At 45.7% G+C, this 22,885-nt stretch overlaps 1 protein-coding gene across 1 annotated transcript in view; it reads right to left on the bottom strand.

The window, feature by feature from the left end:
- LRRC75A (leucine rich repeat containing 75A) overlaps window positions 1-22,885 on the bottom strand; it is a 78,326-nt gene that overhangs the window by 21,128 nt on the left and 34,313 nt on the right. The window contains exon 3 of the mRNA XM_081941984.1: window positions 8,610-8,722. Coding sequence (XP_081798110.1) covers window positions 8,610-8,722 — 113 coding nt within the window. The remainder of the gene's footprint in view (window positions 1-8,609; window positions 8,723-22,885) is intronic.

Consider the following 22,885-nt stretch of genomic DNA (forward strand, 5'->3'; position numbering starts at 1 on the left):
GCGTCACATCAGATGCCTGGGTGAGGACCAGGAGTTCCTTTTCAGACCCCCGACTGTCTTCAGAACCTTTCCAACATCGCGGGATCTGGAGCGCCATCGGCTGATGTCTCTAGCCATACAACATCTGCTAGACATCAGGGCAGTAGAACTGGTCCTGGGGATGGAACATGGGTTGGGTCACTACTCCTGTTTATTGTTCCAAAGAACTCGGGGGGCTGGAGAGCCAATTGGTACCTGGTGTACAGATGATTCAAAATTTATTTTATTTATTTATTTATTTCTTAGATTTTTAGACCGCCCCCTCTCCCAAAAAGGGACTCGGGGCAGTGTAGTCAATGCAAATAAAATACCGTCATAACAATAAAATACATTTAAAATACATTTAGAGGGGGAGATAGACTGTACAAGAAATAAATACCTAAAAACATCCCAATTAAAACCCCAAACCCAATTAAAATAAATCCCCGGGGGTAAAACTAAGAAAGTGCCAGGCCAGCTGATTGAAATAGGTGAGTCTTTAACTTTTGACGGAAGGAATGGAGGTCGGTGGTAGTTCGAATGTCAGGGGGGAGGTCATTCCAGAGGGTTGGGCCCATCACAGAGAAGGACCTACTCCTAGGTGTCGCCCGCTGGCATTGCCTAGCGGACGGCACCAGGAGGAGCCCCTCCCTGTGTGAGCGGATAGGTCGCAGGGACGTGTGTGGTAGGATGCGATCCTGCAGATAACTAGGTCCTATGCCATGGAGCGCTTTAAAGATGGTGATCAATACCTTGAAACGCACCCGAAAGGCCACAGGTAGCCAGTGCAGCTCACGCAGGAGAGGTGTTACGTGGGAGTAACGTGTACTCCCCATAATAACCCGCGCGGCTGCGTTCTGAACTAGCTGCAGTCTCCGGATGCGTCCCAAGGGAAGCCCCATGTAGAGGGCATTGCAGTAGTCCAGGCGAGACGTCACCAGCGCATGAGTGACCATGCGCAGGGCACTCCGGTCCAGTAGGGGGCGCAATTGGCGCACCAGGTGAACCTGGTGGAACGCCCCCCTTGCCACGGCTGCCACATGGTCCTCCATTGACAGCCAGGCATCAAGGAGGACGCCCAAATTGCGCGCCCGCTCCACAGGGGACAGTTGTTCGCCCCCTATGGCCAGCGATGGAGTCAGCTGGCTGAACCGAGGTGCCGGTACCCACAGCCACTCGGTCTTGGAGGGGTTGAGTTTGAGTCTGTTGTCCCCCATCCAGACCCCGACGGCTTCCAAACACCGGGACATCACTTCGACAGCCTCGTTGGGGTGGTTTGGGGTTGAAATGTACAGCTGAGTATCATCAGCGTACAGGTGGTACTCAACCCCAAAACCACGGATGATCTCACCCAGCGGCTTCACATATGCGTTGAACAGGAGAGGCGAGAGGACCGACCCCTGTGGCACCCCACAAGTGAGTGGCCTCAGGGACGACCTCTGCCCCCCAGTCAACACACATTGCTTCCGGTCGGAGAGGTAGGAGCCGAACCACCGCAAAACAGTGCCTCCGACTCCCATCCCCTCCAACCGGCGCAATAGGATACCATGGTCGATGGTATCAAAAGCCGCCGAGAGGTCTAATAGGACCAGGATAGAGGAACAACCCCTATCTCTGGCCCTCCAGAGATCATCAACCAACGCGACCAAGGCTGTCTCAGTGCTGTGCCCGGGTCGGAAGCCGGACTGGCGTGGGTCTAGATAGTCGGATTCGTCCAGGTGTCGTGGAAATTGCTGCGCCACCACATTCTCAACAACCTTCGCCAAGAAGGGGAGGTTGGAGACTGGACGATAATTAGCTAGCTCCATTGGGTCGAGCGAAGGCCTCTTGAGCAAGGGTCTCACCACCGCCTCTTTCAAGGTGGTTGGTAAGTATCCCTCATCCAGTGAGGCGTTCACCAGGCCCAGGAGCCAGCCTCGTGTCACCTCCCAGGCTGCCAGTACCAGCCAGGAGGGGCACGGGTCCATTAAACATGTGGAGGGTCGCAGCCGTCCACGCAACCTGTCCAAATCCTCGGGGGCAACAGAGTCAAACTCCTCCCAGAATGGTCTCTCAAGACTCGCTGTTGGCGGCTCGTCTGGTCCACTGACGGAGGTCCACCCGCTCCGGATCTGATCGATTTTGTCCTGAAGATATTCCCCAAACTCCTCTGCTCTACCCTGTAAGGGTGTCTCCCGTGCCCCCTGTGATAAAAGGGAGCGGGTCACCCGAAACAGGGCGGCAGGGCGGTTATCCGCGGACGCAATAAGGGCAGCACAATATCTACGTTTGGCCGCTCTTATTGCCACAAGGTAAGTCCGCAAATAGGCTCTTACCTGTGTTCGGTCAGATTCGGAGCGTGAGGACCTCCACCTGCTCTCTAGACGTCTCCTGTGGCGCTTCATCACCCTAAGCTCCTCAGTAAACCAAGGAGCCCGGGTGGGTCGATGCCGCAGGAGAGGTCGCAAAGGCGCAACCCGGTCCAAGGCCCCAGTTGTCGCCCTATTCCAGGCAGTCACTAGGTCCTCGGAGCAGGAGCGGGACAAGGCTACAGGTATTGGCCCAAGCTCCGTCTGGAATCTGTCAGATTCCATCAGGTGCCTGGGGCGGTACCAGTTTATAGAGTCTGGTTCCGCCTCCTCGCGGTGGGGGATAGCGCCAGGGAAGTCCAGCCGAAGGGATGAGTGGTCTGACCATGACAGGGGCGTGATGACTAAATCCCCTATTCCCAGATCACTAGTCAACTGTTCAGATACAAAAATGAGGTCCAGTGTGTGGCCCCCTTTGTGAGTGGGGCCCTGCACTAATTGGGTCAGGTCCATGGCCGTCATGGAAGCCATGAACTCCCGAGCCACCTCAGAAGCCGCTCCCGTTGACGGCAAGTTGAAGTCCCCCATGACCAGAAGTCTGGGAGTCTCAATTGCCGTCGTTGAGATTAGCTCGAGGAGCTCGGGCAGGGCTGCTGATGCATAGCGAGGAGCCAAGTATACAATCAGCAAGCCCCACTGCCTCCCTGGGCCCCAGTTCACACCAAGGGACTCACACCCGGGTATCTGAGGGACAGTGAACTCCCTCGGCTCTAAACATTCCCGAATAACCACCGCCACCCCTCCACCCTTACCCAGGGCCCAGGGCTGATGGAATGCCCGGAAACCTGGTGGGCACATTTCCACGAGGGGTAAACCACCCTCGTGGCCCAACCAGGTCTCCGTTATCCCAGCAAGGTCTAGCTCCCCCTCTGAGATCAACTCATTAATGAGGGGGGCCTTGTTGGTAACAGACCTTGCGTTGCAAAGCATCAGCCGCAGGCCCTGGCTCTGTAGCATCTGTCCACCTAGACTGCAGGGGTTGGTACAAGCGACCGGGCGTAACCAGCAGCCACGGTCTCCCAACCGACCTTGAGATCTTATCCTGTCATCCCTCAAGACCCTTCTGCAGGGCATCAGGCGGAGGGACTATCTAGCATCAGTGGATCTGACAGAAGCCTACCTCCACATCCCATTCCTTCCCACCCATCGCAGGTTCCTCCATTTTTCCCACAACGGGCTCCACTTTCAGTATAGGGCTCTCCCCTTAGGATTAGCTTTGGCACTACACACATTCACGAAGCTCCTGGCGGCTCACCTCCGATCGGTCCTGGTGAGACTTCAATGCTACCTAGATGACGTGCTTGTGCAAGCACAATCCCAGTCCCAAGCCGTTCACGACCTCGAACTCACCATTTGGACTCTACAGGACCTGGGGTTTTTGGTCAAATTCCGCAAGAGCCACCTCTCGTCTTCCACAAGGATTCTCCACCTGGGGATGACGATAGACTCCTTAGAGGGCAGGGTCCAACTATCCTCAGAGCGGCTAGTCAACCTGCAGACCCTGGCAAGGCAGGTGTGCACAAGATGATCTGTTTCCATCCTGACCTTGACCCGCCTACTGGGCAAGATGGTGTCATGCATAGGAATCGTCCCTTGGGCATGACTTCATTCCCGAACTCTGCAGTGGGCCCTCATCCCTTTTCAGCGACAGCACATGAGCAACTCTCCGCGACTCATCCATCTCCCAGCGGATGTGCGTCTTTCACTGCGATGGTGACTGTCCCCAGCTCTGCAATGCGGCTTGGAGATTTGGGAGCCGGAGCGGGTGACCATCACTACCGATGCAATCCTCTTGGGCTGGGGAGCACTCATAGACTCCAGGATAGCACAGGGTCGCTGGACCCGGTCGGACCTTCACCACAATATAACACTGGCTGGAGCTGAAGACCGCCAGGCTGGCATTGCAGTTGTTCAAGGGTTTGATAGAGGGCCTGCACGTCCTGATGATGATGGACAATGTGGCTGCAAAGGGTCAGATAAATCGTAAAGGGGGGACTCATTCCAGAGCCCTGTGGCTGGAGGCGCTGAAGTTCGGTTCCTGGGAGGAGAGGTACCTGGCATCAGTGGTGTCGGAGCACATCTTGGGCGCGGCCAATCACCAGACCGATTGGTTGAGCCGTGCGACTGTGGACGATGGGGAGTGGCAGATTCTACCCACAACCCCGATGAATGCTCAGCTCCCGAGGTTCTTCTCTCAGTTCCTGTCCTGGGCCGCAGAAGGGACTGACGCCCTCTGGAGTACGCCTTTCCCCCGCTCCCTCTGATTCCGGGGACCCTGAGTAAAGTGGTAGTAGAAAGGGCAGACATCATCCTGATAGTGCCCATTGGCCCAGAAGGCCTTGGTTTGCGGACCTCGTCCAGCTCTCCATCTGCCCCCCCTGGAGGATTCTCCCATAACACCCTGCGGTGTCAGGTGGCCGCCCTAGCTTTGGTTCTCCCAGGGGAGGGTCATTCGTCCCTCACTCACCATCCCCTGATCAAGAGGTTTTTGAGGGGAGCCGCTAATTTACGCCCCCCTCCGGTCCATAGGTTTCCAATGTGGGACCTTCCTTAGTTCTTAGGGCCTTGATGGGCGCTCCCTTTGAACCTTTGCGCACTGTCCACCTTAGGTTTTTGTCTCTCAAAGTGGTGTTCCTTGTTGCCATAACTTCGGCCAGGCGCATTTCCGAGCTAGGTGCTCTGTCCTCCAAGGACAACCTCTGCCAGTTCCACCAGGATAGGGTGGTTTTACGATTAGACCCCACGTTTCTCCTGAAGGTCAATTCGCCCTTCCACCGGGCGCAGGAGGTTATCCTTTCCAATTTTTGTCTGGATCCATCCCATGAGAGGGAGCGCCTATGGCACCGACTGGACGTGCGTCGCGCCTTACACATCTTTCTAAGGCACACGTCTGCCTTTCGTAGGTCTGAGGTCCTATTCATTTCTTTTCAACCGGGCTCCCTAGGGGCCAGGGTTTCCTCTGCCATCATTGGCAGGTGGTTACGACAGGCCATTTCCTCGGCCTACGAAGCCTTGGGCCGTCCCCCCCCCTTCGGGGATCACAGCCCACTCCACTAGGAGTGCGGCCACTACGGCGGCGTGGGTCACGAGGGCCCTGTTCAAAGAAATTTGTCGGGCGGCCGCCTGGTCTTCCCCGACACCATTTATCCGCCACTACCAGCTGGATGCCCTTGCATCGGCCGAGGCCTCCTTTGGGCGTAGGGTTCTGCAGCAGGTAGCGACTGCCCCTCCCCCTGAATCCTAGTGGGTTTCCCTCCCAGGGACTGGAGTTTGGGTACGTCCCATGAGTCGCCCCTCCCTCGAGTCTACCGGAAAAAGAATGTTGGTCCGTACCTGAACGTTTCTTTTCAGTAGATGAGAGGGAGGGGTGACATCCCGCCCCCTTATAGGTTAGGGTTAGTCAGTCAGGGTGAGGTGCGGGGGTGGATTTGCCCTTGTTGTGTCTGTTTGTGTTTCGGCAGCGTTTATGGCCATGCAACTTTGAGTTTCCCTCAGGATTTCTTTTCCCTCAGTCTTTGGACCAATCAGGTTGTGAGAATATACCATGAATCGCCCCTCCCTCGAGTCTACCGGAAAAAAACAAATCTTGCGAGTTTACCAGATGGATGGCATAGGAAACAAGGTTATTACAGAATCTGGTAGTCCTGCTAGAAATACTTCAAAACCTCCTCCCAGAGGGGAGCAACAGAAACGGGCTGTAAAGTGGGTGTGTAAGGTATCTGACAATGCTTTGAGCTCTAAGTACATAGCACTTATAAGTAGTATCCTGAATAACAGGAAGTGAGCTTCCTATAATCTTCTCAGTTGTCCTTGCCACTCTCTGTATGGACTTTCTATCTGAGGCACTGCTGCCACCAAACCAGACAATGATGCAGTTTGTTAAATCGCTCTCAATCGTGCCTCTGTAAAAAGTGGCCAGGACAGAAGGAGAAAGATGTGCTCTTCTCATCTGACACAGGGAATGGTTTGCATGCTTCACTAAGGATGATGTGTGGAGAGACCAATTCAGATTGTTAGTTATCTGCACCTCCGGATACTTAATAATGTTCACAAAATTCCACTTTGTCAAAGGATAATGCCAATAAAAATGCCCACTTGCTGCTTAGCAGGAAATGATGAGAAGTCTCCACTCAGTATTGATTTATAATGGTCCATGAGTTGAACCTATGTGTTGCCATTCCTTTTTTGTGTCTCTCACTTGGATCTTATAATAGTTTACCTAATAATAATAATAGCAATAGTAATATTGTAATAGCAAAATACTATATCTAACCCAGAATACTGTACAGCTTTCCTTAACCTGAGAAAAAGAGGGAGAGGACTTGGCTACTTCCCAAATGCCCTTTGTCATCCTGGTTCTGTTTTCATGTGCTATTTACTACCATCTGAAACTCGATATTGTTTAGTACCTGCAGAAATATATGCTTATGCTATCCTCAAATAAACAAGCCACAGGACAGCTTAATAGTTCTTAAAAGATAATAAAACTCAAAGCATCCAGCCCATTTTACCTATTGCAAATCTAGATAAATAGTATTCCAAGACTCATGTTCAAAAGTTTCCTCCTCAAAGATTAAGACTTGATCATATGAACCGCTCCCATAAACTACGCAGACTTGCAGTGATTTTAACAATAAATTGTTATAAGCAATAAAGTCGGGTCCTTGGCGGTCTCTCAACTAGATTGTTTTCTTGTAGACGTTTCATTACCAAATTAGGTAACATTATCAGAAACAACCAAGCTCAGAGATCACCAACAAACCCACAGTTCAACTGTGAGCTTTGATAGAAGGTTCTCTTCTATCAAAAGCAATAAAGTGTTATCCGAAGGATTCACGGTGTACAGGTAGTCCTTGATTTATGTCTGGCGGCTTAACAATCATTCAATGTTATAACAAAGATGAAAAAAGTGACAACCCATTTTCATAGTTACAATTGCTACACCGCACCCATAAGCATGTGATTGCATTCCTAGTACTTGGTAACCACCTAACATTTACAACTGGTTGCCGCTTCCTCTGGTCCCATGGTCATATTTTGAGACTTTGGGACAGCAAAAAACACCCATTGGATAAGCCGTAGGGCCTTTTTAGTTGTTGCCCCCATCTCTAGAATAGCATTCCCCCAGAAACTAGATTGACCCCACACTCCTAAGTTTTCAAAAAGCTATAAAGACCTGGTTCTTACAGCCCAATAAACCCCAATAAATTAAACCCATAGAAAACAGAATGAAAACCAATTTTTTTTTAAAAAAATCACAAATTCATCAAGCAAGAAACAGATTTATTTATTAAACTTATATGTCGCCCATCTCACATAAGTCAACAGAGAGATGGTATCATTCCCCACATGCCCCTTAAGTACAAACCATTTTTTGCTAGCTTGTGGGAAGCCATCAAGATGAATACTAGCCAAGCCTTGACGGGAAGAAGACAGCAAAGTACAGTTGCCACCAAAGAAAGAGGCTAACAGTGAACCCCAATTTCCATTACCTCCTTCACCTGGTACCACTAACAGTTTTGGCCAAGGAGCATTCCCTGCATGGGTCACTTCTATGTGGAAAAGAAATTCTCAAGGTATAAACAACTAGGTGATAACCTGGCGTTGCCCAGGTATTTATTTATAGGGGGAAAATGTCAGGACCAAACTTAATTTCTAATGTTGGCTTTTCTCCCTTACCAGAGGGAGCCCCCTTGTGGAGTACTGTGAAGCAGTTACCACGGCAACTCCACTGCCCTGTACACTACAAGCCATTTTAAGGCAGTACAGTAGAAGCCATTTTAAGGCTCAACAGGCTGTACCTTAACAGAACACACAGCCTGAAGGGTATTAGGGGTGTCTTACCCCCCACAGTATTTGTTTTCAGAGAGTAAGTCATGTGTGTATCAAGTTTGGTTGAAATTGCTCGAGGCGTTCCAGAGTTATGCTGGCACACACACACACACACACACACACACACACACACACTTCATATATGGCTTTATAGATACAGTAAAAGCAGCATTTTGGATTTCAGCTAGAAACATCTAGGTAACCAGTGCAGAGCCCACAACGCAGTTATAATTTGGGTATGTGACTTATTTGCCAACCTGCAGGCTGCTGCATTTGAGATCAACTGAAGACTATTTTAAAATGTCTTGAATTCCTCTCTCCATATAGATGCTACCTCTTGTATTTTTCAAAAGGTTCCAACTTGCTGCTATGACCAGAAGGGTGGTTTCCAGCCATCCCACGTTTACTCACCAAGCTTGCGGCTTCCTCTTCACCATGCCCTGGCGTCGCCACTGAGAGTGGGGGCTGAGATGGTAAGTCAGCTGCCTGCAGAGCTTCTCCATAGCCCCTAGTGAATCCCCCTCCTGCAGCAAGAAAAAAAAGAGGAAGAATCATTATTGACAACGAAGCCATGGCAAGGAACTAGCCCGAAGGAGATTGTCTGTAGACAACATGCATGGCCTCTTGAGAAGCTAGTTGGAGAAAAAGGAGACTAAGCACGGAATAGCTTCTGAAGGACTCGGGCCTCTCTGGATAAGCAAGCCACCAGTTCTTGGCCGACTGAATGGGGAGGAAAAGGGCTTGAAGCTGGCATGCTCTCTCTCCCTCTTGTGATGAATCTCACTCTTCTACAGACCAATTAATAATAATAATAATAAATTTGGATTTATTAGCCGCTCCCTTTCCGGGCAGGACTCGGGGCGGCGTACACCAAGACATATATAAACATACATATATACAAAGACATACATGCACGGAGGAGGTAATAGATTAAAACATTAAGACAAATTAAAACCATTAACAAATAAAAAATCCAATATACAATAAAAATTTAAAATTTAAAAAAGACAGTCAGGAGGAATATGAAAAGATTACGGTTGAGCCAGGCCGGATGATTGAAAGAGGTGGGTCTTCAACTGTACACGGAAGGAGCGGAGATCGGAAATAATCCTGATGTCACGGGGGAGGTCATTCCACAGGGCTGGGCCCATCACAGAGAAGGCTCTACTCCTGGATGTCGCCCCCCGACACTGTTTGGCGGACGGCACCCGGAGAAGTCCCTCTCTGTGTGAGCGATTTTTAACATATCAAATCCCCAATTTTACTGCAAGTACTCAAAGCTCTGGTGTGGTAATTAAGCTAACATGATTGATCAATCTCTCATGGTGACTACTGTTTCTTCCAAGGGTTAACACCCTTAATTAAGATTCTTAGTGTGCTAAACAGCAGCCTCAGATTGCCCCAGACAAGCCCAGTGAAATACAGCCAGCCAGTGGTGAATCTTTAAGCATCATTATAGATCGGACAACAACTTGCTTCCACCATTGTTACCTTGAGACGACACAAGAGAATGATCCACATCCATCTAGTTCGTTCACTCACTGTGAAGCATGCAACAGAGAAATGTTTAGCTCTGTTTTGTCATTGATTCAGGGAGCTCTGCAGCGAGGTTAGTATGCATAGCATGTTTCCACTGGAGAAGAACTGTAGCCCACAGCCTGAGCAATGACTCAGGAAGTGCAAGTACTTGGCTTGGCTTGCTATCTTTCACGCAGAAGTTGCTGTGATTTCACCCTGCTACCAACCATTGCGGTTATTATGGGTCGTGCACAAGAGTGGATTCTGCGTGCCAGAGAACACCCTCTGTGTGCAGGGAGAGACTCTTTGCAGACCTCTGCAAAAGCACAACAAGAAAGACGGGCAAAGCAAATCGGCTAACCAAACAGCCTCATTTACTCATAGGAAGATTCCTTCGCTTTGCTGCGCTGCAAATAGCAGTACATTTTCTCACAATCCATGTAAAAAAGCAGCCGGAGGAAACAAGAGTAGATCCAAGATGAAACACACACGCACACATACAAATCCACAATGTGGCAAGTTCATAAGGCAAACACATTTATTTTAGGCAGGTTTTGGGATGGATGAGAATGCACCCCTTCCAAGCTGCATACACCCCACAGGTTCTTGCCAGTGGCACACCTGGGCGGGCATCTTTATCTGGCAGCCCCCGTTATCCCTTGCCAAACAAGTACCAACAAAGCACTGGAGCAGAACCAGAGGGGCTATGCCTCTCATATGCTGACCCAGCTTCCTCTTCCATTAACGACTGTCCGTATCAACTCTGTCCCCGCTGTCAGTAATAATATCATCAGATCATATTTTTAACCTTTTCCTAATGATGCCCTACCAAAACGAAAGCAAGAAAACCCCATCAGATATTTGCAGGAACATGGCCAGCAGGGCTGTGTCTTTTGATTGGCATAAATAGTTACTCAAGAATATGTGGTAGGAAGGAAGAGGGTAACCATGATGCAGATGTGCAGTTGCAATCAAATCAGACCCTAACTAAGATAGGAGGAGGGTGTGAATAGAGGCCAAACAGGAAAAACAGACTGGGCTGTCCAGCAAAAAAGAAAAAGAAAAAAAAGTTCAAGTAGCAGAACTTCCAATAGAAAAAGGCTGAGATTAAGCAAAGGGGCATAAAGCTACCTCCTATTAAAGCCAATGACAAAAGTAAAAAACAGCAGAGCAGTATTGAAAGAGGATTCAGCTCAACTTCCTCCAACAGAACTTGCTTTTTACTCAAAGGTAGCAGACGATTTATTAGTATTTATTTGTCTTTCCTCCAAGTACCCAAGCATCCTACATTTGTTTTTACCATTGCAACAATCCTGCCCAAAAGCATCCGTGGCGGACTGTGAATTTGGAGCTGGGCCTCCCAGATTCTAGTCCAATACTGACACGCCTATTTGATTTACACGTACCATTATTCTTACCAAAGTAGCCATCATCTTCTCATTGCATCTGTTTACTGTCCCATCTCCAAATAACACCTGGAGATAACGCTTCCTACTTTAATCAAGGAATCAGAGCTGATTATTCAAAGTGAATTAAAAAGTCTAAAGGGGGGGGCACAATGACTGCCAAATGCTAAGCCCTGGGAAGGTGAAAAAACATTTGTAAAGTTTCGTGCTGTCTGTGGCTGTTTTGATTTTACGTCAGGTTGTTCCAACCTTATTGGAAGTTTTCCAATGCTGTCCTCACTATTCTGGAAGTGCTTCACACTCAAAGCAGGGCCATTTGAGGCTCCTAACCCTTGAAGGGTCAAAGCTGCTTTGGAACACTTCCAGGAAAACCAGGGCAGTCCATGTCAAACTATGGATGTAGAATTTTGAATTTAAAAGTTAAGATTATAACTACTTGGCTTGCTTCCATCTTGCTCAATGGGAAGTACAACAAGACATATCATTTAAGACTTGCAATTGCCAGAGATAAAACCCCAACAAAGGGCCCCTGGGGGAATTCTAGTTCTATGCCTCCCCCAGTCTATAACTCACTTCCAAACTGCCTTCCTGCACTCCTTTAATTTATCATGTTCAAGTGTCACCACTAAAAATGGCTCTTGGAATGTTATCAATGCTGGGAACTCAATACAGCAGAGCTACAGCCAGTAAAATTCCAGGCATGCATTGAAGTCTGTCTGGTTTTCCATATTAGGGGGTAGAAAGAAACCTCTCCCACCTAGATTTAGTCACATGCCTCATCTTTTTGCTAGGTTGGCAACAAGTAACTGCAATACCCATACCCTTGCTCATTACTTATAGCATACTGTCTGTCTGGGTAGTGGGGGAGCATTAACATTACAGAATGTCCTGGTTTTCAGCAACATTTCTGCTGTTTGAACACAGTCTTTAGTACCAAACCCTGTTATTAGTTCCCTCTACTTTGGACTGGATCCACCCTACTTCTCATCGCAGGGAATTTGTAAAGCTGAAATTAATCACTGCCTTTATTTTCAAGTCAAAGAAAATGATGTCATAGAAAGGCTTTAAAAGTCCCTGCTATGCTAGCAATCTCCTTGGCAGCTCATTTTAGTGAATTTAATTCATTCTGGGAACCTGGAATGCTAATCCCAGGAGAAAGGGAGGGGAGGGGGGGGCTTTGGCTGTTCAGAAGAGCTTTGGTTTATGCCCAGAAATACTCTCATAACATGTTCAAAGATTTAAAACTACGTGGTCTATAGCCCAGAGCTGACTTACTTTTGAGCTTCATGCAGAAACAACAAAGCCAACTTCAATGGCAGCTTCTCAGTCTGTTTCTAAACCCCAGGTGGAAAGGAGACGTACGAGCAGGAGATGCTGGTGAAGGCAGACTCCCTTGGCCCAAATCCACTCCTAGGGAAGTTAACTAATTACTCTATAGGATCAACCCCCTACTGAATTTGGGGATGAATTATTTATCAGATGCTGTGAAATATTCATGGTGACCTATTTTACTTAACAAAATAGGCCCTTGCTGGAGGTAGCCTAGCAGCATACACCTATGGGCTGTAAACCTGATCTGGAAAAGTATTTTGGAGGAAGGGAATTGATAATACAATAATACAATACAATACAATACAATAGTAGAGTTGGAAGGGACCTTGGAGGTCTTCTAGTCCAACCCCCTGCCTAGGCAGGAAACCCTATACCATTTCAGACAAATGGCTATCCAACATCTTCTTAAAGACTTCCAGTGTTGGGGCATTCACAACTTCTGGAGGCAAGCTGTTCCACTGATTAATTGTTCTCACTGTCAGGAAATTTCTCCTCAGTTCTAAGTTGCTTCTCTCCTTGATTAGTTTCCACCCATTGCTTCTTGTTCTACCCTCAGGTGCCTTGGAGAATAGTTTGACTCCCTCTTCTTTGTGGCAACCCCTGAGATGTTTTGGAGAACTTGGTTGTACCATTATAAAGTGTGCCAATATTATTCTGAGGGTTTCTTTGTTACTGGCAGTCTTTTTTTAAATTAAGGTCAGCAGCCACTCACCAAATCTTTCTCACATAAATACTTGTCACTTGCTCCTCCATTTGTAATGACCCTAAACAAGTCCTTCAGCCAGTGAGTTCAAGCATCTGTGCCAACTGAGACACAATTCTTCAGGCATTTGGCACAGCTGCTGATCGTAAGTCTCCCAAAGAATACCTCCTGCTCATCTTACATGAGCTTGCCCCTCCTAATACCCACTTACTCTATTTTTCTCAAATAAAGATACACATAATTAAGTGCCCATCCAGCCAAGATGGGTGGCAAGATGGGCAGCAGACAAATTTCATACACTCACAAACAAACAAATAAATTTCAAATTTGAATACATGGATAGAATCTGCCCAGAATTATCTGTTTTCAATTTGGCCTCTCACTGGTGCATTCACTGCTGCTGTAACTGTGGCTTGTCTCTTCTTTCTCCCATTTTTCCAAGTATCATGGACTTCTCAAGGGAGTTACATTTCCACATAGTATGTCCAAAACATGCTAGCAAAGTGCCAGAGGGCTAGGCTGTAGTATGGTCAACTAGAGGCTCAGAAGCTTCTTGTTTAAAGATCTAATAGTCTCTTTTGACTACGACTACTAGATATTGAAGGGGTAGTGTCTTCCAGAGTTTTTGAGGCCTGAAACAGATGAAAACAACAGTATAAGCCAGGGGTGTCCAAACTTGGGAACTTTAAGACTTGTGGACTTCAACTCCCAGAATTCCCCAGCCAGCTGGCTGGGGAATTCTGGGAGTTGAAGTCCACAAGTCTTAAAGTTCCCAAGTTTGGACACCCCTGGTATAAGCTCTAGCATTATAAAAATATTACAGAATAGCTGAGATAAGTTTAAGGATTAAAAATCCATACACCTATCTCCTTCTCCTCCCTCCCTCTCCTCTTCCTCCTCTTCTTCTGCTCCTTATTTACAGATTAACATAGTTGGAAGGGACCTTATAGGTCATCTAGTTCAAACCTCCCACCCAAGCAGGAGACCCTACACCATTTCTGGCAGATGACAGTCCAAACTCTTCTTGACAGCTTCCAGTGACTACTACTACTACTACTACTACTACTACTTCTTCTTCTTCTTCTTCTTCTTCTTCTTCTTCTTCTTCTTCTTCTTCTTCTTCTTCTTCTTCTTCTTCTTCTTCTTCTTCTTCTTCTTCTTCTTCTTCTCCTCCTCCTCCTCCTCCTCCTCCTCCTCCTCCTCCTCCTCCTCCTCCTCCTCCTTCTCTTCCTCCTCCCCTCTCCCCCTCACATTGTTTTCAGGAATAATATGGAAGTAGATTTATTGTTTCTTTCCTTTCTCAATTTTTTCAACTTCCACTTTGATATACATCCACGGGATTTCCAGCTAGTACAAATATGGTCCAACCTGATAGCCTGTGACATTCAACTTAGTGTTGCCACCTAATTGGTAAGCTCTAGGAAGGCAGGAAGGCAGGCAGGCAGGCAGGCAAGCAGGCAGGCACACACACACGCACACACACAACCATGGATTTGTTTGCTGGTCCCAAGCCTGGATAAATGGGGATGGCCGAGATAAGACCTGGCAACCTGTCTTATAAAACCTCACCCAAAAAACGTTATAGGAAGCCTCTCAAATGAATCAGATATGGCAGTGATGGTGAACCTTTTCGGCACTGAGTGCTGAAAAGGTTGCACAGATACGGTGCACCCACGCTCGTCAGCGCCACGCTCCAGAGAAGCCGAACTTCGGGGTTCTAACCCACATGCATGTCTGACTATTAGCTTGCTGGTGCGCATGCACAGGCTGGTTTTCGGCACTCCCGTGCACGGGAAGGGATCGTGCTCTGGAAAAGTAGAACTTTCAGGTTCTGTTGCTCATGCACACCCAATAATCAGCTGGCCGGCGTGCATGTGCACACCGGTTTTCATCACTTCCGTACCAGCGAAGGACAGCCAATCGTGGCATGTGCATGCGTGTCAGAAACCAGGAAGACAAACAGGCAAGGCCACGTGTGCTAGGAGACATGGCTTCATGTGCCACTTTGGGCACGCGTGCCATAGGTTTGCCATCATGGAGATATGGTGTCAATGATAGGACTCCCAGGTCAGAAGCTATCCAACAAGCTACTAGGGCAGCAAGCATCTGTAGTAAGTAGTCAAGGCATCGCTGATGCACTTGGGGCAAATCTAACACACGTTGGTAAAGCTGCACAAAAACACATTGGGTGGCAATGTGGAATGTTTGAGGAATGAACCAGGGTAAATTGGATACCATCAAACGGGAGAGGGCCAGGTGGAAAATTGACTTCCTTGGCGTCAGTGAGATACACTGGATAGACAATGGCTATTTCTAGTCTGAGGAATTCACTATTTATTACTTAGGACATGACATCAGGAAAACAAATGGATTGGCATTTATCACAAGCAAGAAACTCACCCAAGCAGTAGAAAGCTACTTCACGATTAATGATCGCATTATAACCATCTGAATCTGTGCCAAACCCCTCAGAATCAGACTTGTCCAAGATTATGCCCCAACGACTGACGCAATGGAGCTTGAAATAGAGAATTTCTACGCCAGCATCAAAAAGAAACCTCTGAAGCAAGTGACCAAAAAAGATATTGTTTCCATACTGGGTGATTTCAATGTAAAAGTTGGCACCCAAGCAGAAAAAGGGCAGCTTTGAAATTGGGAAGAAGAATGATGTAGGGAGTAGTTTGGTCAATGCTGCCATGAAAATTGATTTAGGATCATGAATACCAGGTTCAAATAGCACAAGGCGTCTATACACTTGGACTTCAGCAAGTGAGCTGCACTGTAATCCAATTGACTATGTCCTCTGCAGCCACAGATGGACCAACTCAGCTATCACTGTTAAAGACATATCCAGTTGCTGTTTGCAGTGCAGATCATGGGTAGTTGATGGCTCAGAGCAGAGTCAAATTAGGAAACACCAAAAAGACGCCGCTACCAAAGAACTCTGGTATCACCAAAATCTCATCCATCTGTGCAATTGAGATGAACAATAGGTTCATACATTGAGCGGCCAATCTGCTCTCACAGGGAGGGTCTTCTCCAGGTGCCGTCCACTAGGCAATGCCAGCGGGCGACGCCAAGGAGTAGGGCCTTCTCTGTGATGGGCCCAACCCTCTGGAATGACCTCCCCCCCGATATCAGAACCACCACAGACTTCCGCTCCTTCCGACAAAAATTGAAGACTCACCTGTTCCGATTAGCTGGCCTGGCATAATTATAATTGTGACAACTGTTACCTCCTGGAAACATATTCTTACCTGGTTATTTATAGGGTACGGTTTTAAATTTAACTGATTTTAGGGTTTTTAGAACCAGATTTATATTCTTCCGTACATTTCTTTTTAAATTTTTAACCTCCTCCTTATGTGTATTTATATCTGTATTTGTATTTGATACTTATTGTTTGTTGTGTGGACTGTACACCGCCCCGAGTCCTTTTCGGGAGAGGGGGCGGTCTAGAAATTCGAAGAAAATAAATAAATAAAATAAAAATTAAACTACTGGATGCTACTAAGAAGCTGTTTGACAAAGAGTGGCAAGGAATTCAACTGATCATCACTGAAACAGCAGTTAAATGCAAACCGTACAAAAAGCCCGAGAACAAGTATACATGGCTCTCAGATGCCACCATCAGAATAGTTGAGTGAAGAAAATCAGCCAAAGGTGGAATGGCAACTGTGAGGAAACAAGGAGACTGAATACAGATGTCCAAAGAGGGATACATCAGTACAAGTCAAAAAGATTTGAACGCCATTTACTGCTCATAAAAACATCATCACAAGCAAGTAACAGAAAGAATTGTCTGGCCAACAAAATGGCAAGAATATATAGAAGAGTTATATTTATTTATTATTTATTTAATTAGATTTCTAGACCGCCCCCTCTCCCCGAAGGGACTCGGCAGTAACAGGTCTAGTCTCCTCAGGATGAAGAAGAAAGGGAAGCAGAAATAGAACCAGCCATCCTTTAGGAATAGGTTTTATGGACAATGAGCCAATTGGCAAACAAGAAGGCCCCAAGCGTTCATACAAGCCCCACAGAACTGTTGAGGCCTGTATCACCCACAACTATCACAGCCTTGTTCCAGAAAACTTAAGAAGTTAATACTTGGCCATAGGATTGGAAATGATCCATGTTAATTCCATTCCCCAAAAAAGGGTGACTCCAAAAATTGCTCCAATTACCACATAATTGTCCTCATCCTATTAGCAAGATTCTCCTTAAGATCATACAACATCTGGCACTGACCATCAAAAGAAAATTACCAGATGTTCAAAATGGCTTCAGAAGGGGTCGTGACACTAGTGACCATATTGGAAATCTACATTGGGTCATGGAAAAATCTCAGGATTATCAAAAGAATATCTACATCTGCTTCACTGTCTACAAGAAAACTTTGTGACAAGCTGTGGAGAGCCCCAGAAGACATCTGGTCTAGTTGGTGCAGTTAATCAACATGTTTCAGAAAATCACTGTGAACATTATATGGAGACAACTGGTTCAAGGTAAAAGAGTACAGCAAGATTGCATTCTTTCACCTTTCTTATTCAATTTGTATGCTGAAGTGATCATAAGGAAACTTGGATGAAGGAACATCAACAATCTTCAATATGTTGACAACACAACTCTCCTCTCAGAAACCAAAGTGGCCCTGAACATCAAAAAGGCCAAACTTACAACCAGTGTGAGGAATGGAAATGTCAAAATAACAATTGATGATGAAAGAGATTGAATGTGTGCAAGAATTCACCTTCCTAGGATCACAGATTGATCAAAGCAGTCCAGAAATAAAACATTGAATCACACTGGATATCACAGCAATGAAGACTATAAATCAAGTATTGAAAAGCAAGGACATCAGCTTGGCAACTAAATGCAGATTAGTTCATCAGAAGACACATAGAGAAGAGCAACATCTAATACCACTCAGAGACAATCAGAAAGCCCAAAAGGAAACAGAAAGACCAAAATATCTCCTCACCAGCAATCAAAACTCATATGAGCAGAGATTAACACCAATACACTACAATAGCAGAGTTGGAAGGGACCTTGGAGGTCTTCTAGTCCAGCCCCCTGCCTAGGCAGGAAACCCTATACCGTTTCAGACAGATGGCTATCCAACATCTTCTTAAAGACTTCCAGTGTTGGGGCATTCACAACTTCTGGAGGCAAGCTGTTCCACTGATTAATTGTTCTAACGGTCAGGGAATTCTTTCTTAGTTCTAAGTTGCTTCTCTCCTTGATTAGTTTCCACCCATTACTTCTTGTTCTACCCTCAGGTGCCTTGGAGAATAGTTTGACTCCCTCTTCTTTGTGGCAACCCCTGAGATATTGGAACACTGCTATCATGTCTCCCCTAGTCCTTCTTTTCATTAAACTAGACATATCCAGTTCCTGCAACCGTTCTTCATATGTTTTAGTCTCCAGTCCCCTAATCAACTTCGTTGCTCTTCTCTGCACTCTTTCTAGAGTCTCCACATCTTTTCTACATCGTAGCGACCAAAACTGAACACAGTATTCCGAGTGTGGCCTTTCCAAGGCATTATAAAGTGGTATTAACACTTCATGTGATCTCGATTCTATCCCTCTGTTGATGCAGAGAACTGTGTTGGCTTTTTTGGCAGCTGCTGCACACTGCTGGCTCATATTTAAATGGTTGTCCACTAGGACTCCAAGATCCCTTTCACAGTTACTACTGTTGAACAAGGTACCACCTATACTGTACCTGTGCATTTCGTTTTTCTTGCCTAAATGTAGAACCTTACTCTTTTCACCATTGAATTTCATTTTATTAGATAGTGCCCAATGTTAAGTTTGTCAAGATCCTTCTGTATCTTAAGCCTGTCTTCTGGAGTGTTGGCTATTCCTGCCAGCTTGGTGTCATCTGCAAATTTGATGAGTTCCCCGTTTATTCCCTCATCCAAATCATTGATGAAGATGTTGAAGAGTACTGGGCCCAAAACAGAGCCTTGGGGTACTCCAAGATTAACACTAGACCAACAATCAATCAAGGAACACCCAATAGGGAGAAACAAGGTAACAGTAAAGAACAGCCTAACTAAGAACACTTTAGTCTAGTATATGAAAATAAGAGCACACCCCACTCCCTTCTAGCATTGATGATGCTATCTAGTTTGGTAATGAAATGTGTGCAAGAAAACCACCAAGCTCAGAAAGTGCCAAGGACCCCACAATTTAACCCCGATCTACGCATTCTATTCTATCAGCAATCAGTTTCTATTGTCATATTTCCATAGTTACCTATGATTGTAAAAGTTGGGCCATGAAAAAAACTAGACACAAGGAAAATTCGTTCAAGCTGTAGTGTTGGAGAAGGCTCCTGCACATTCCTTAGACAGCAAAGGTGACAAAGAAACAAATACTGGAGCATGTAAAACCATGCAGATCACTGGGAGGCAAAATAAAAACAAAACTGTCTTACTTGCTTCAGCCATGTCATGTTCTCAAACTTGCTGGGAAAGGCAGTTATAGACAAATCTCCTCCAGGAAGATCTGTCCTTAACTCATCCTTTGGGTCTTCCAACAGCGTATCCATCGTCTTTGTAACTGAGTCCATTCGCCTTGTTGCTGGTCATACCTCTCTTTTCTACTCTTCCCAGCATTACAGCCTTCTCCAAAGAGCTAGGTCTTTACATAATATGTCCAAAGTGGGATAATTCGAACCCAATACTTTGTACCTCAAGTAAGAATTCTGGGCTGATTTACAATACAATACAATACAATAGTAGAGTTGGAAGGGACCTTGGAGGTCTTCTAGTCCAACCCCCTGCCTAGGCAGGAAACCCTATACCGTTCCAGACAAATGGCTATCCAACATCTTCTTAAAGACTTCCAGTGTTGGGGCATTCACAACTTCTGGAGGCAAGCTGTTCCACTGATTAATTGTTCTAACTGTCAGGAAGTTTCTCCTCAGTTCTAAGTTGCTTCTCTCCTTGATTAGCTTCCACCCATTGCTTCTTGTTCTGTCCTCAGGTGCCTTGGAGAATAGCTTGACTCCCTCTTCTTTGTGGCAACCCCTGAGATATTGGAACACTGCTATCATGTCTCCCCTAGTCCTTCTTTCTCTTAAGCTAGACATACCCAGTTCCTGCAACCGTTCTTCATATGTTTTAGTCTCCAGTCCCCTAATCATCTTTGTTGCTCTTCTCTGCACTCTTTCTAGACTCTCCACATCTTTTTTACATCGTGGCGACCAGAACTGAATGCAGTATTCCAAGTGTGGCCTTACCAAGGCATTATAAAGTGGTATTAACACTTCACGTGATCTTGATTCTATCCCTCTGTTGATGCAGCCTAGAACTGTGTTGGCTTTTTTGGCAGCTGCTGCACACTGCTGGCTGATATTTAAATGGTTGTCCACTAGGACTCCAAGATCCCTCTCACAGTTACTACGAGTGAGCAAGGTACCACCTATACTGTACCTGTGCATTCTGTTTTTGTTGCCTAAATGTAGAACCTTACTCTTAAGGTAAGGTTAAGATTTGTTTCATGACCCATTTGGTTCTTTTTGTTTCTTCCTTTTTTGACTGTTTTACTGTGTTCTCGGGAGTCTTCCCCAACACCAAAGTTCAAAAGTGTCAATACTTCTTATCTAGAATTTTTATTTCCATAATGTGTCACAAAGCATACCGTTGCTTGCAAGGTTAAGATTTCTATAAACAATAATGGCATTTGAATATCTTTTCCAAGGTCTTTATAGCTGTTTTGCTAAGAGTTAGTCTGCAGTGTATTTCTTGACTCTTGTTCCTTATAATGGTTGATCCTAAAAGGCAGAAGCTGTCTACCACTTTGATACATCTTCACTGTCAGTTCCAAGGCTAGTTGTTGTCTTAGTTGTCATTTGTTTGATATTTTTATATTCAATTTTAGTTCCATTATACTATATGTAATTTTAGTCCCATTTGTCCACTGTGCTCCTATTATCATTAGAGCTATCTATCAGAGCTATCAGAGTAAATCCATCAGTGCAGCGCAAGTTACTGACATTTCTTCCTCCAATTTTAAAACCAAACGCATCTTTTTCCAATCCAGATTCCATAAATATTGAAAAATATATTTTGGGAAAAATACAAAAATACACAAAAAAAATAGGTAAGGCAATAAGCCATACTCAAGATAGAACATGAAGAAACAAACTGATTCTAGATCAGTAAAGAAGTGAAACCATATCATATACTCTCTCCTTAGTTATTCAACTTATATGCTAAATATAAATTCAGGGAGGATGTACTGGAAGAAGAAAGTGTTAAAATTTAGCAGGCAAGACAGCTTTCCCAAAGGATGATTGTTTTTCAAAGGCATCCAGGTTTTTGAGCAATAATGTCTACAGTTGCTTTCTTTGTTTTCATTAGGGATTGTTTTATATTCTTCTCTTTGATTCTCAACAACAGACTCCCCATTCATAGGTAAATATTTGGAGAAAAACTTAGTTTTCTTATAGAAACTACAGCTGATCAACAATGGGTTAACCATTGTGAACTCCAATGTGACTTCCAAATCCTAGTCAAATACCTCTATCATGTTTCCCTGAAAATAAGACCCTGTCTTATATATATATATATATATATTTGCCACCAAAAAAGGTACCAGCTCTTATTTGGGGGAGGTGTTGTCCGCTGACACGCCTCATTTGCGTGTGTCATCCCCAGCCTCCTATTCACTGTCAGAAGCCTTCAGGAATTTCTTCTGCGGCCGTCAAGGCTTTCCTGAAGGCCTCTGAAGCCAATAACAGAACATGGGGTCTTAATTAGGGCTTATTTTGGGGATAGGGTTTACATTGGACTCACATGTAAAAATCAAGCTAGGAGTTACTTTTGGGGTAGGTTATATTTTAAGAGAAAGATGGTATTTCTCCTCCTCTCCAGAGGTGGGTTGCTCCCAGTTCGGGCAAACTGGTAGTAGCGGCGGCGGAAGGCTCCACCCACCTGCCCAGACACTTCTGCGCATGCACAGAAGTGTTGCGCATGTGTGCAAGCGCGGGGGGGAGTGCGCCCGAAACCGGTAGTAAAAAAATTGGCAACCCACCATTGCTCCTCTCCATTACAAAAGATAGTTTTTTCTTTAGGAAACATTGCCTGAGATTCTCAGAGTGCACTGTGCTTCGATGACGAAGATACTTCCTGGCAAGCATATAGGTCTCAGGTTAATGCCTGTCCTTTCCAGATAGAGCTGGGTCTGTGACTTCGGATTAACTGATTCTAATCAGCAGAGACAAAGACGAGCCATTGTTTGACTAGGCATGAAGCAGTTTCCCATGTTCCTATTTTATATCAAGTAAAGTTGTTAAACGTATCACCAAAAATGTTCAGTACATTCTTGTTACACTGTATAATTGTCATGGAACATGATTTAAAGGAACAAAGTTAATTAATATATTAGCAACTTGAAACGCATTTTGATACACACACAAAATGCAATTGTATTTTATGCTGCCGCTTTGCTCCATCACTTCCTGGGAAATAGTTTCTACAAATGCCTATGTTAACACTAATTGGAGTAGCCAACCAGATCTGAGATACTTTAAAAAGTTCCAGATTCCTATCCTGTTAATGTCTTATTGGGGGCACTGGCACAGATTTAGTTCTATTTACCAGGGGCAGCTGGGAACCTGCTACTACGTATCAGCATAAAGATGTCATCGCAATCATCTCCTCTTATTAACAATAGCCTTGTGAACATCCCATCACTGAATAAGGACCTAATATTTC

Source organism: Natrix helvetica (assembly GCF_964273705.1).
Source record: "Natrix helvetica genome assembly, chromosome: 2".
In the NCBI taxonomy this organism is placed as follows: domain Eukaryota; kingdom Metazoa; phylum Chordata; class Lepidosauria; order Squamata; family Natricidae; genus Natrix; species Natrix helvetica.